General features: G+C 41.2%; 1 protein-coding gene and 1 long non-coding RNA gene across 6 annotated transcripts in view; one reads left to right on the top strand and one right to left on the bottom strand.

Moving 5' to 3' along the window:
* Positions 1-838, bottom strand: part of LOC125328036 — a 75,810-nt gene extending 74,972 nt beyond the window's left edge. For all 5 annotated transcript variants that reach the window (XR_007204506.1, XR_007204507.1, XR_007204505.1 and 2 more), the window contains exon 1: positions 335-838. This is a non-coding gene — a long non-coding RNA (uncharacterized LOC125328036). The remainder of the gene's footprint in view (positions 1-334) is intronic.
* A 123-nt stretch (positions 839-961) lies between these two features.
* Positions 962-14,341, top strand: part of PPP2R5C (protein phosphatase 2 regulatory subunit B'gamma) — a 79,129-nt gene continuing 65,749 nt past the window's right edge. The window contains exons 1-2 of the mRNA XM_048306194.1: positions 962-1,058; positions 2,626-2,691. Of these exons, the coding sequence (XP_048162151.1) occupies positions 1,032-1,058; positions 2,626-2,691 (93 nt within the window). The 5' untranslated portion in view covers positions 962-1,031. The remainder of the gene's footprint in view (positions 1,059-2,625; positions 2,692-14,341) is intronic.

Raw genomic sequence — 14,341 nt, 5'->3', positions numbered from 1 at the left:
AATCTAAATTTAAACTCCTTTATGTCTTGATGCTATTATGAGTGCTAATGTCCGCTGCACTTTTTCCTCAGCTAACAGTAATTTGTGGCTTAATCTGACCATGTGAGAAATTCAGTTCGTAAATTTTCCAGATGGAGTATTTGCACATTTCTTCTTTTGTCTAAAATTGTCCTAATTTTTGCATTCTGGTTTTGGGAGATTAAAAAGCAATTTGTTTGGAAAATATTATCTCTGGTACTGGTGGGCATAATGAAAACGTACACAACTGCACTCAGGCTTTTAAAGGCAACCAAGATATCGTTACAAAACCAGGCTGCAACTTCGCAAAGCTCACCTTCCTCATCCACATACTGCAAGCGCATATTGAAGACCTCAAAATGATGATGGACACACTGGATTTCTACGAGAGGGCCAGCGAACTTCAGGCATGCCCTACATTGCTTTATCTCTTTTTTTTTTTTTTTTTTTTTTTCCTTTCCCTTAAGGTTTCCGCTCCCCAATGACGGGCGGCCGGACGCCCACGGCCGGAGCCCCCGCCCCTCGCTTAAGAGCGGCTGAGGGAGAGGGTACAGGGACTCCTCGCCTCCCACGGGCTGCCACCGGCTGAGAAAGAGCCTGCCGGAGGCTCGGGGCCCTGAGGACAGCTCAGCCCTCCCCGCTACCCCCGCTCAGCCTACAGGGTCATCCTGAGGCGTGGCCGGAGCCTCGGAGGAGCGGGGAGGCGCCGGGTGAGCCCCAGGCCCATCGGAAGACCCCCAACCCCGCCGGGAGAGCGCCGGACTTGCCAGGAGAGCCCCGGAGCCGCCGGAGGAGCCGCTGAGGGGCGGGGGCGCCGCCAGCCCCGCCCGCGCGGTGACGCGCCGCGAGCCTTGGCCCACGTGACGCGCAGCCAATGGGCAGGCAGGGTCCGCTCCCCGCGGGCGGGGGAGGAAGGGGGGGCGCCGAGGCCGCCGCGGAGCGGGGGAGCGGCAGCGCGGGGCGGGCGCGGCGCGGAGCGAAGCGGGGCCGGCGGGGGCTGCGCCTCCGCGGCCATGCCGAATAAAAACAAGAAGGAGAAAGTGAGTCGGGAGGATCGGGGGAGGCCGAGCCCCGCGGGGAGGCCGTAGGGTGCAGGCCCCGCGGGGAGGAGGGGCCTGGGGTGGGGGGCGGCAGCGGCGAGCGCAGCCCGGCGCCCATTCCCCGGCGCTGGGAGAGCCGCGCGAGGAGCAGCCCCGGGTGAGGGGTAGCTCCCTCCCTCACTGCTGTGTGCCGGCCTCCGCCTTTCCGCGGGTGCCGGGGATGGGGCAGCTCCCGGCGGGGCCTAGTCCGGGGGTGCCGAGGCGGGGTCCTGGTATCGTCTCGCCGGCGGCCGTCGGAGGGAGGGAGCTGGTGGAGGACGGCCGTGGGTTTGGCGTGCGGGGGAGTGCTGGAGGGAGGGGATGGAAAACGTGTCCTCAGCCGGGGCTGGCTGTGGCGGAGCAGGGAGGAGGGGGTCTTGCTCAGGGCTGGCCCGGGGATGTTGGGGAGAGGGAAGGGGTAATTTCTACGGCAAGGTGGTGGGGGGGTCCGTCTCCACGGCTACTTGCCCGGGCCCCGTCGTGGAAGTTTCACTGCTGCGTAGCTCTGGCTGCAGTGGGAGTTGCGCTTGGGGGATCTCCCTAAGTATTCAAGGAGCACTAATCGCTCCTGGGAGTCTTTCAGCTCCTTTTCCTGACAATAGGAATGAACCTAGCTTTGGCCCCGCTTTGCCTCAGGCTCCAGGGAGTGATTTGTCTGGTGGCTACGAAAGGGGCTTGCACAAGTAACGATCGCAGAAAACTTGTAAATCCGGCAGGAAGTTAGCTGGATTGCACTTTATTTTGTGTGATAGGTAATTAGCCATATGAGTGGAAGTCAGAGACAGTGAAGTGTGCTGTCTGCCTCAACCAGCTGCTGTCCCCCTCGACTGCTTCTGTTTGGCTTTTAGTTTGTCAACGTCATTTTAAAATTAGATGTAGGGAGGTGGGGTGTTGTGGTTTGTGGGGGTTGTTTGCTTTAACATTTTCCCAATATCCTTGGCACTTTTGATGTTAAAAACATTGAAACTTTTCGTCACTTTTTTGAGAGTAACAAATCTCAGAAATGGGTGAAGGATTCAAGATAAGTGCAATTCTGTGAGGGAGAAAATTGAGTTGTCGGCCTACTTCTAATACGAAACTTTTTAGCCCCTAGAACAGGCAGAATAATAAAGTGTAAAACGTGTACTATACTGGTGCTAGTTTCAAAGCCAGCCTAAATATAAATATTTCTGAACCAAAAAACCAAAAACAGCAAGGTAGTAAAACTAAGTAATTTCTTAGACATAGTTCAGATCACTTGCATTCTTTGTCCCTGCCTGCATATGTATGTGAAAGCTTATCTTTATAGGTGAATTTTGAGGCATAAATAAAATTCCGAAGTCTTTCTACAGATAAAAAATGTTTAAAGTGGCCTTGTACAGACTGATAGGTCAATATTATCATCTTCCAGTAAGATAGTATCATTTTTATTCTGTCAGTTTTATTACTTTTAGCGAGTGTCTAAAAAAGCCTGATTCCTTGGCTTGAAAATCTATGTAGATCTCTGTTTTTAAAAAAAAACCTGAGACTGCAAACTTTTTTTTTTAAGGAACCTGCAAAATCAGTAAAGAGTGGAAAAAGTGGCAAAGATGGACAAGATAACCAAGAACATGAGGTAAATATTACTAAAAAACATAGTATTTTTCATATTAATTTGTAATAACTTCTAAAAACTGTTTTAAGTTTTTCTACATTGTAATTTTGACATGACAGGTAGTTTTGAAGGAAAATGGTTGTGGAACTACTGTCCTGGTATTTGACAAGATAAGAGACAATGGTTTTTAAGGAAGTCAGTTTTATTTAGAGTAAATAGATGTTTCCTTGCTACAGTTTTAAATACTCATCTATTCCCTTTTTTGGTTATGAGATGTACATCTGTCTTATTTTCTAGTCTTACTGTGAGTTTCTGGGCTTCTCTTGTTGCTCATTGTCGTTTTTAGCATTCTCTGTTATTCCCAGAGGTCTCTTTTCTCAAACTGTCAATGCTGGCATGTCAGTTAAGTGTCAGTAGCCTGGTTTATTGTCAGGAGACCTTAGGCTTAATCAAAGGCTGCCAGCTGTTGTGTTTTGTGGTTTCTTTTTGTAGGTATAAGTGTGCCATTTTTGACTAATTATTCTGTTGATTTTTTCCTTTTGCATTTCTCTCTGGTTTGCCCACCAGCAAGGCACAGCAACTTGAAAGGGGTCGATTAAATAATTACTCACTCCCTTTCCCAAATTAATCCAGAAATTCAAAATTAGTAGTTTTGTTTCATTTGGAAATCCACTGTTTAGGTGGATTTCCTGGAATTTCCTTTAAAATGTTCATAGTAGCTTGAATGTAAAATGGTACACGGCAAAGTTATGTATTTCAGCCTCTAAACAACACATCTTGATACTGAAAGATAATGTTTTAGAACAAAATACTCATCCAGCTTTACCGTCTTTCCTGCTCTGAAATGACTGTTAGGGATAGGTGGGTTGGACTATTTATTATGTGCACTACAATGAGTTCTTATTTGTCTGTTGTGCAGAGAGATTCACGCTACTGTCATAAATGAAGAAGATCATTAAAACTTGTAGATTACATGTAAAAGTATTTTGGCAAATTTCCGTAAGAGTGATTGAGTTTTGGTGGAGGGAGCCTAGCTACTAGAAGGGATCTTAGCTATTAGGGGAGCTTGTAGAATGAAATGGGAAATGTCAGTGTAGATGTTTATAGTGGTGTAAATAGGTGTACTTCATTGTGATGTGTTCTGTCTTTATATTGCTATGATAGTAAAAAGAGTGTCACTTGGCCATAATTTTAACTCCTGTGCAGTTGTAAGGCTTGTCATTATCACCATCTTTGCAGAACATTTGTTGAATACTTATTTTCTCAACCTTCTGAATGACAAGTTGCTGAGACCAAGACTTACTTTCTTATCCCTCTTGGTACTTCAGGATCGAGTGTAAAGCTCCCCTAGATAGTAGGTGAAGAGCTTTGTATGCTAGCCAAAAATGTGTATGTGGGTTTCTTTGTCATTTCTTTCTGTGTTTGTAGATCTAGATTTTTGGGTTTTAAACTTGAAATGTGAGAGACATGAATCTCAATTGAAGAATATGTTTTACTGTTCATTCACTGTTTCTTTTGTCCATCCAGGTAGAATTTCCAATGAAAAATACTGTTCACTTGTCTATGATACTTGATCATGTGTGAGCAGGGGCAGAATGGGAAAGGAACTGGGAATGGGACTGGCACATATAGTACAGTTGTCGTTCCCAGGGGGCATTATTTAGTCTCTGTATAATTTTGAACACCTCCATGCTTGACTCATTATCTTAATTAGTAGACTAATTGCACACAAACAGTAATGTAGACTTTGCATTCTAACTTGGCTGGCTGTAATCATGCTGTATGTTAGCTGGTGCTTATAGGAGCAGAAAGGAGGCTGTTTATTAACATAGCAAAGATTGGTAAATACAGAAATATTCTGGAGCACACTGTTAATACATTTCTAGGTTTCCTTTCTCTTCAGAAATGGTTGTCATCTTATGTCCTACATGTGTTTTAACATGGCTTTTTAAAAATCTTCTTCTAGACTATGAGTAGGTTTGGAAATATGCTGGTTCATTCGGCTTTTTGTTTTTCAAAATGCATTTAATGCATATGCATTTAATGCAAATTAATTTAATGCAAATGGCAGATTGTAAAGACTAGAAACTGTCTGCTATTCAAAGAACAGGGACAACACAAGCAGCAGCATCCCACAAATACTTTATTTATAGACACTTTTATAGCACTTAACAAATTCATGATGCCTTGAACTTCTATAGATAAAAAAGTACAACAGATCTTAATATTTACAAAAATGAGCACGTGTTTTTCCTGTCTTGCAGTCAGGGAAATGAGGTTTCAGTTGATGGAAGCTGTACAGCAAGTTTGAAAAGGGATTGAAATGATTCCTGGTATACCAGGTCCAGAATGCCCATGCTAAAAGAGGGTGAAAATTACTTAAGCTGATGGTTCTTGCATTAACTGTGCTTGGTTACTCAATGTAATACTAAAAAAGCCTTGCCACATGTGAAGTACCATGGACCTCTCTTCTTATTTGCTGTGTGGTCAGCTGCTGATCCTCAAGGAGAGAGAATCAGAAACAGTAAATGTGTATGTATGGTCTTCCATCCTGGTATACTTTTCTTTAAGCCAGTATGTGGTTTAGAAAGTTGTTTAACTGGAAGTTGTATAGAATTGTTTTAAAAATATTAATTATGAAATTGACATTTTTATGTTGGGGTTTTTTAATGTATATTTTTTATTTAGATATTTTTTTCCCCCAAAACCCTGCTTAATGACCCCTAGGTGGGAGGAGTCCTATTACTTTGATTGTCCTTCTCTTGTTTCCATCTACTGTTCTCCTTTCTGTGACAGAGGTACCAGAAATGCAGAGTCTGTATGAGGTAAGGGTACCTTATCCTTCTGTACCCACTGCCATTACTCCAGTTTCCAGTTGTGCATGTTGTTCATTTATGAACAAAAGCTAATATGATTAAGCTTCTATTTAAGCTTAGTTTGTAACCTGTTAGTAAATGTTAATGAATTAGACTAAATAATTGTCAGAACAGTTGAATCTTTTCCTTGAGGTATAACCTCTTATTTCAGCAGTTAGTCTAGCGTATTAGTGTCATCAGGTTGTAAACAAAGACGTAATCTGTTGTGTATTGGTTTTCCTCTCTATGGGAGTAATGTCTCTACTCTTGTAAATTCTTGGGGCCTTTGTTTAACAGTGCCCAAAAACTATACTTGCACCAAAAACTAATAATGAAAATTAAATCCCTTGGATGTGGTGATTGGCTATTCCAACACGTGGTAACTTGTGGACATATACCCTGTGATCTAACTGGCTTTTGAAGAAGTTATTTGTCTCCTGGATAAGCTTTGTTGAAGAGTTCTGTTTTGTCACAGGGGTGTGGAGGTCTCATTTTGAGTTAAGGCAGTGGTAATTTATGGACAGGCTAATTTTTTTAGAAAAGGTGACTTGGTAATAGTTAATGACTGTTGGAAAACATGACCTTTTTCTATCTCTAGAAAAACCTAACCTAAAATAATTCAAGTGCAGTACTTTAGCAGTGGTTTTCAAGTACTACCACAGGGGAAGTTAAAATTTTAACCCTATATGTGCTTTATTTCTGACTTTTTTTGTCTGTGGGAGAGTACGTGCTAAAACTTGCTCTTTTCACCAGTCACTGTAACAGTCCAGGACAATTAATTCACTACTGTGGTTCACCTGGGGGATGGAAGGGTCAGAAGTAGCTGGTAGCCTTTCATACAAGACAATAGTCTGGTATAAAACTGGGTGACTGGGAGTGATAGCTGCTTCTAGGTCTAGCTGGACTGGCCTAAGATGGCATGAAACTTTTAAATTTAATTTGTATTAATTTTCAGTCCAGATCTGAGTGGTCTGTAGGAGGCAAAGACTATTTTTGTTGTTTGAGAAAGTATTGGCTTGATGACTATCAGCAAATGAGAACAGAAATTATAACTCATCCTTCTGCCATGCAGAAAAGCAAACGGAAGACTAATGTGGTTTTGAGGAGCATGTGTGTGTTTGTGTATTATCTTCTTGATTCCACGTGTTGTCCTGGTTGGTTCTTTCTGCTTTAAAGGTATTTTGATGTGTTGGGGTTTTTTTTCTTTTTAATAGACACAAATCAAAATGTAATAAAATGTAAATTGTATTAGCCATTTTTCTTGCTATGCAAGAAATGGATTTATTGACAGCATGCATTGCTGATGTTGGACTACAATCACTGCTGAAACCGATTTTAAGAAGAATTTAAAATCTTTTAAGTGCTGATCCATGCTTCTATCCTGCCACTGTCTCACAGCCATCACTTTTCAGTAGGTTTATTACTGGTAATGGCTTCCAGTGCAGAAATTTTGTAAGGTTTTGTTCTTAGAAGTTTTTCTTCTGTGCTTTTTGAGGCCTTTTTAATTTAGTTTCTTAAGCTACTCAGCATTTTTGGATACATCAGTAAATGGAATTGCTGAAAAATTACAGAAATCTCTGTTTAATGGGCCATCTTCAAAACACTTCAGCAGAAGTAAGGATTTTCATCCCTCTGAAAGAACCTGAAGAGGTGGCTATCCAGTTTTCCATGATCACCTTTCCTATATTGGCCCGCACATGGTGGTAAAAGATGGTCGGTATTCTCACTACTACTTTTACTGATTCCCGATTATATGAACAGATATGATTGTCACTTCCATTAAAAGTAGGAAATTACAAAAGGAATGTGTCGTAGGAGCAGTGTTGATGGTTTTGCACGGCTTTTTTAGCTGAGATTGTATGCGGAAGTATCCTAACCTTTAAAGGAAAGCAAAGAACAGACAAAAGCAATAAATCCAGCATCATGTTGTGTTAACAGGTTTCTGTGATCACCAGCAGAAGTTATTTAGAAAGTTGACTGGATATTTTCTATATCTCTTGTTTATTTTTCTCATGTTTACTGTTTGTGATTTTCATTGTGGTGCTATTTACCCTGAGAAACAAACATACCTGATCTTGAAGATGGTGCACAGGGACTGTTACACAGTGTCCAGTTTGAGAATAGAATTATACTTGAAAGTCTTGGCACAAGTAAGTACTAATTTGGCAGTTCATTTAGGCACCATAGCAGAGGAGGTTGAGGTGTGGGGATGGGGGAGGGGAGAAAGTTCTGGGGTTTTCTCCTCCTTGTTAACATGTATTAAGACTACTCCTAAATAATTTCTGGAAATACCTTCTTGTCACAGATACATATTTATTCATTTATATAAAGCATCCGTCATTTAGGTCTTTTCCATTATTGTTGTTCAGTTGCAGAATCACAGAACAATTTGGGTTGGAAGGGATCTTAAAGACCATCTACTCCCAATTCTTCTGCCATGGGCAAGAACGCCTTCCACCAGACCAGGCTGCTCAGAACTCCATCCAGCCTGGCCTTGAACACTTCCAGGGACGGAGCATCCACAACTTCTCAGGGCAAACTGTTTCAGTGCTTTACCACTCTCACAGAAAAGAATTTCTTCCTGATATTTAATCTAAACCTACTCTCTGTTTAAAGCCATTCCCCCTTGTTCTCTCCCTACATGCCCTTGTAAAAAATTTCTGCATCTTTCTTGTAGGCACCCTGTAGGTACTAGAAGGCTTCAGTTAGGTCACCCCAAAGCCTTTTCTTCTCCAGGTTGAACAAACGCAATCCTCTCAGTCTTTTTTCATAGCAGAGGTGTTCCATCTCTCTAATCATCTTTGTGGCGCTCCTCTGGACTTGCTCCAACAGGTCCATGTCCTTTCTGTGCTGAGGACTCCACAGCTGGATGCAGTGTTCTGGGTGGGGTCTCACCAGAGCAGAGCAGAGGGACAGAATCCCCTCCCTGCCCTGCTGCCCACGGTGCTTTGGATGCAGCCCAGGATGCTGGTGGTTTCTGGGCTGTGAGTGCAGATTGCTGGGTGATGTCCAGCCTCTCATCCAGCAGCACCTCCAAGTCCTTCTTGGCAGGGCTGCTCTACATCCATTCATCCCCAGCCTGGATTGGTACCAGAGTTGCCTGGACTCTGGTGCAGCACCAGCCCTTGGTCTTGTTAAACCACATGAGATTCACGTGGGCCCATTTCTCAAGCTTGTTCAGGCCCCTCTGGATGGCCTCCCATCCTTCGGGTGTGTCAACCTCACACCAGTTGGGCAATCTCTGTAACTCAGTAGCACTGCATTTTTGGATACATTGGATTCATCATCTTTGAGATGTAAGATTGTTCTTTATATGTTCTTCATAGAAGCTGGTGTCCTTTACAAAGAGATACATTTAGCAGTGGTAGGCATCTTCATCACGTAACAACCCTGGCTGGGCCCTGGCTCTTCTCTTCAGTATGTGCTCAGCTGTGTGCCCCAGCTGGACAGGCAGAGTAGCCAGTGCTTTCATGAGCCAGTCCCATGCAGTAGTAGATAGAGGTGATCTTAAAACTGGTGGTCTTGCATTTGGAAGAAGAGATATATTATGAAATTAAATTTCAAACAACTTGTCCTCTCAAGTTTGAACCATGGAAGGACTATAAATAGACAGCATTAGACCCATTATGTAGCTTTCTAGGGCTATTAGTTTGGGATTTTACTTGTAACATTAGCAAAACAGGATTTTCAACCAAAACTCTGTATGAAGTTGGGACGGATTTTTGCTTGAATCAGTTATAACTGATACAAAATAAAGTCTGTGGGCTTTGGAGTGGGTTTGTTTGGTTTTAAACCGGTGTGCCAACTTCTTTAAAAAATTAATTTGAAACTAATTTTTGATCATGGCTTGCAGTTCTGATTTTCTTTCCTGGAGAGATTATTTTAGTGGCTTGATATAACCTTTAAAAAATATTTAACATGTATACACTCCTAGTACTAAATGAGGGACTATTTGATGAGTAGAGAGATGCCATATGTGTTATCAGAGCATCTACGCAACTTTTGGTTTGTCTTTAACTTCTGTAATTTTCCTAATTCCAGTTTTTATTGACATCTTGGCTTTTTTGTTTTGGGAACGGGAATTTCCTTCTGTGGTCCAAGCAAAGGCACCTTAATACTGAATAGTGGAGGAGTTACCTTAACGGCGTTTGTTATGTAACTTTAATATTATGCTTTTGAAACTAATGGAATTATTAAAGTGTACCAAACACTGTTTATACAAGTATTTTATTACCTAAAATGGGATGCTTCTGAAAACAGGATCTTATGCCCTTCTTACACAAGGCTGACAACTACTTGTGTAACATACTGCGAGGTGTGAGAACTGTGTGTGGTTTGGTTTAGTACTTGCTATCCTCTGCTTCTTAATCATGTTTTTAAGCTCTCTGAATCCTTCCTGAAGCAGCACAGCAATGAAGGTAAAGGCTGTTCTGATCAAAAGGAGCAAAGTGCCTTTCAAAAATGGATACCAGCATTTTCTAAACTGAAAACATCCTTTTCATCCTTTGTTTCAAATTGCTTCTCTTATTTTTTTTTGTAAGAGTTAAGGCCTGCCACTTAGAGAGTACTCAGATATCCATTAACATGTGTAATACCGAATTACTAATGTAGGTATCTCTTGGAGAATACAAATACTAAGAAAAAATAGGTAGCTGTTGAATCTACCCATATTCACAGACTTGAAAAACATACCTTGTATGCATTTTTCCCCCCCTCAATTTCATTTGAAACCAGAATAAATTTGTAATTCTGGAAGTGGGATGGTAGGCTTAGAGGGCCATTTACAAAAAGCAACCAGCCAAAAGCTAGGAAAAAGATCCTGGCCTATTCCTAAATACGCTTCTTAAAAGATGACTGCCAAATATTATAATTTGCTGCACATTTATAGTGACTTTTATATACTTCCTCATCACTTCTCAGTTTAGCAGTCTGAAATACTTACAAGTGAGCTTCTCCAGTGACATGTAAAATAAAAGCATGATGAGAGCCAAAGATGAAATGATTTGGTGTAACAGTTCTGTAGAAGCAGTTAAGGTTATTATTCATAGAATCATAGAATGGTCTGGGTTGGAAGAGACCCATAAGATCATCCAGTTCCAACCCACCTGCCATGAGGAGGGACACCTTCCACTAGACCAGATTATTTATCATGGACTATAACTCTCTCAAATAGCATCCAGTACAAACACCAAATTGGTGGGCAGGAGGTGAAGTAAAAAAAGATTTCAATATGAGTGTGTGAGGTGAGAAGCTTCTATGAATAGATCAGGGAGCACAAAAATACAGACCTCAGTGGTAAAGCCACATGTGCAGTTGCCTTAGCTCATCAGTGGCTGTATATAATTAAAATCTACAGTACAGTATAGGAGTTAATTAAGTAATTTAAACTAGGCCATCTTTTATGCAGATTCTTTATCCTTATATTTATAGAGATGTTTTAAAATAATCCTTAGGACATTATCTAGTTTAAATCTTACTTAATCAGCTAGCTGGTCGTTGCAGGTAGCAATTTTTTTTTCCTAAGGGCATCTGGTGCTTTGAAGTTTTGTGATAGAAGATACGTTAGGAAACAAGTGTTGCTTTGCTGCTTTTGTGAAGTACCAGGTGCTCACTGATGGTGGTGTTTCAGCAAACACAATGCTGCATGAATCCACTTAAAGTCTGAGCCTGGGCATCCTCTTCATCTTTGCCAGTATTCCGCAACCTCGGGCTGCAAATCTGAGCTCTGACTGAAAGGAATCAAATAGCAGCTTGTTCCTGGAGTAAACTAGTTAAAGCAAAATTAAGTTTACAAGAAGCAAATGGAAAACAAGCCTTATACTACTGATATTTAATTGTGAATGTAAAATTATAGTGTATTAATGTCAAGGATGCAGCACACTGAGCTGACACATGAGATTAGTTTGGTGTGTTGCAAGTCAAGTCTGTTACACAAAGCTGTGATGATACAGTTCTTTAGAAGATAAAATTTGAGCCTTGTCTGTAAGCAACAGGAAATACAAGCAATGCTTTGTGTTGTGAAAAATAAACAGCAGCAAGAAAGACGGAAGAGGTTCAGCAACTTGTGGATCAGTCTTCTAAAGTGATTTGTGACTGTAAAGTTTGTTGTGGGTACCCCTCCACAGCAAAGAGGGCCAGATGGCCTTCACTGCTTGTAGGAAACATCCCAGTCACTGATGCAATTCAACAGACTCCATGCTATCTGTGGCAAAACACTAATGGAACTCCATAGTTAGACATTGAGAATAGCCAGCAGTAGCACTGCTGCATGTAAATGCGAAATCGTGGTTGTTAAACAAGTACTACAACATAAATCCATGAGTGCTAAAATATATAAACTTTGCCTTTTTGCTTATCATTATAACAGCATGGATCCTCAAAGCTTTAGGATGCAGCTCTTGCTATAATAAAAACATAGTAAGTTATGCTGAGATACACTGGATAGTAATCTCTACTACTGAGACTCTTTAACAGTAATAAGCATATTTGCTAGAAAGGCAGCTGCAAAGATCATTCTAGCAGCTAATCCAGATATCATTCTGGCAAATGATTTTGTTGAGGAAAAACAATAGACATCTAAATGGCCATCTGTGTGAAACTGCCCAAAGCCTTCAGCACCATAAGATGCCTCTCCAGAGACTCTTCCGTAAGTTGTTTGTCCAAACTGGCTTGTGGTAGTAAAACTAGTGAACAATAATGGCATAGTAGCAAAAATCTTCAACAAAGAACTTCAGAAACGTCTGCTGTCCAAAATGGTACCCAGCAAACATGTTGTTTCCCTGCTGTTTTTAACTGTGTTGTTTATGGATCAGTGCTTCCTTTTGTGTATCCAGTGGATTCCGTATCAAGCTTTATCTACTGATTCTCTGTAGATTGAAAATATTGATGTTAAAAATCATAGCTACTTGCTCCATAATAAACTGCTTGCCAGCAATTGGGCACTACTTGCATGAACTAAAATTACTGCAGACTGTCTGGATAGCTCTGTCAGGCCTTATCTTTAATAAATAAAAAGAGTTTATTCTGTTGTTATCCACTTGGAAGCCATGCTGAATTGCTGCTGTTAACAACACAGAATTGAAATCAGCTGACAAATACTGCTCTCCTGGTAGTGTGTTGTCTTGAATAACTTGCCTTGGTCCCAGCTGCTAATGTCACATCACCAGCCCACTTCTTGCAGGTATGGTGTGGATATATTTACCAGGTTGATGGCAGCTGGGCCATATGCCAGAGACGATCTGTCCTTGTTCCCACCCCCAAACCAGTAAATGAAGATCTGGAAAGGAGAGAGCTCTGTGGTAGTATTCAAGATTCCTGGAGTGTTCAGAGATTTTCACACTACTTTGAAGTTACTGCAGAGGGGAAAATATTACATGGAAGGCTCTTTAACTGCTCTCCACCCATTTTGACTCCTTGATCTTTGATTTCAGTTCTCATCTCAAGAGACTATAATAAATTCTGTTTCTCAACCTAATTGCATTGATTATGTAAAAAGCCTTAACCTGTTAGCCAGATTTTTTTGGTTACATACTGGGCCCTCATACGGTTTTGAAAATCAAGTTGTTAATGTCCCTTTCATGTTTTGTGATGATCTTTGTTTAGTTTCAGTAACCTGTATTTCAATTTCATTGTAAGTATGTTTTAGATGTAATCCAAAGTGCTTTCATAGCATTCTGAGGCTGCCTTGGCAAGAAACAAGCTCTTCTGGGTGCTGTAGATCAGACTTCTGTTCATCTTAGTGAAAAATAAGTCCATGGAGGCTACTTACTATACCAAAAGGAAAAGAGGGAAGGGATTAATCCTGCATTAAAATAAGTATTTCCCTCTGTTTCAGATTCAGACTGATGATTCTTTTAAAGTGTTCTGTGATTTTTGCTCTGTGTACTTGTCTTTCACGGGGAACCTTAGTCATGTGTGAATTGGTACAGGGTTCACCTATCCAGATTTCATAGTTCAGAGTTTTTTCTCAAGGTTTTGCTGCTGCCATCATGAAATGGTGTGCATACTGATATAAACTTGAATTCAGTGGTGATACTTATTAGAAGGCAGAAATTTGCAGGTTAGTGTTAGACTGATATGTGTCAAGAAACACCATATAGGGTGCTGCCCAGCACAGTGTTTCTTCAGGCAGAGAATCTCCATTGCCTTGTGCTTAGGAGATCTGATTTTTGTCACTAGTAAGCCATCCAGTTTTTTAAATCTTTTAATGACAGATACATCAAGGTGATTTTACTGTCATTTTCAAATCCTCACCTTACTCTTATCAGTTTACCTTAGAAAGCAGCATGCAAGTTTGCTGCATCATTATAGAGTTGACACCACTTTAGGCTTGGTTTGGTTTGGCTTTTGATTTTGTGGATCAGAAGGCTTTGTGTCCTTTGGTCTAATTCAGTTACTAGTGAGTGTGCTTTGAAAGGCAAGGTCAGACAGAGTTCTTCTGGTTGCCCTTGTTTATCAAGGTAGCTTGAATTTTTGGGAGACTGTCAGAATGGGAGGAATAGGGTCTTCTGAAAGACTTATTAATGTACATGGGATGCAGGGTGGATCCTCTTTCCAGGTCCCACTATGCTTTCTCTTATGTGTTAGTTGTCCAAAAGTAAAAGCTGCCTTGTGGGATGCTTGATGATGATTAGTTTGATTTGAACACTGTTAAAGCTACTGTTAAACACTGTTAAAGCTGTTAAGCTACTACAATAGTAAGACTCACTCCTTTAACTTACATCAAAGCCTGAATGTCCTGGCCAAGCTTAGGACTCTGGCAGCAAGGCAAAGGACAAATAGGCAGTGAAAGGTTCACCTGCTGTCAATAGACAAGT

Source organism: Corvus hawaiiensis, chromosome 6, assembly GCF_020740725.1.
Source record: "Corvus hawaiiensis isolate bCorHaw1 chromosome 6, bCorHaw1.pri.cur, whole genome shotgun sequence".
NCBI classification, from domain to species: domain Eukaryota; kingdom Metazoa; phylum Chordata; class Aves; order Passeriformes; family Corvidae; genus Corvus; species Corvus hawaiiensis.
Note: the sequence above shows the minus strand (reverse complement) of the source record. Positions and strands in the feature narration are given on the sequence as shown.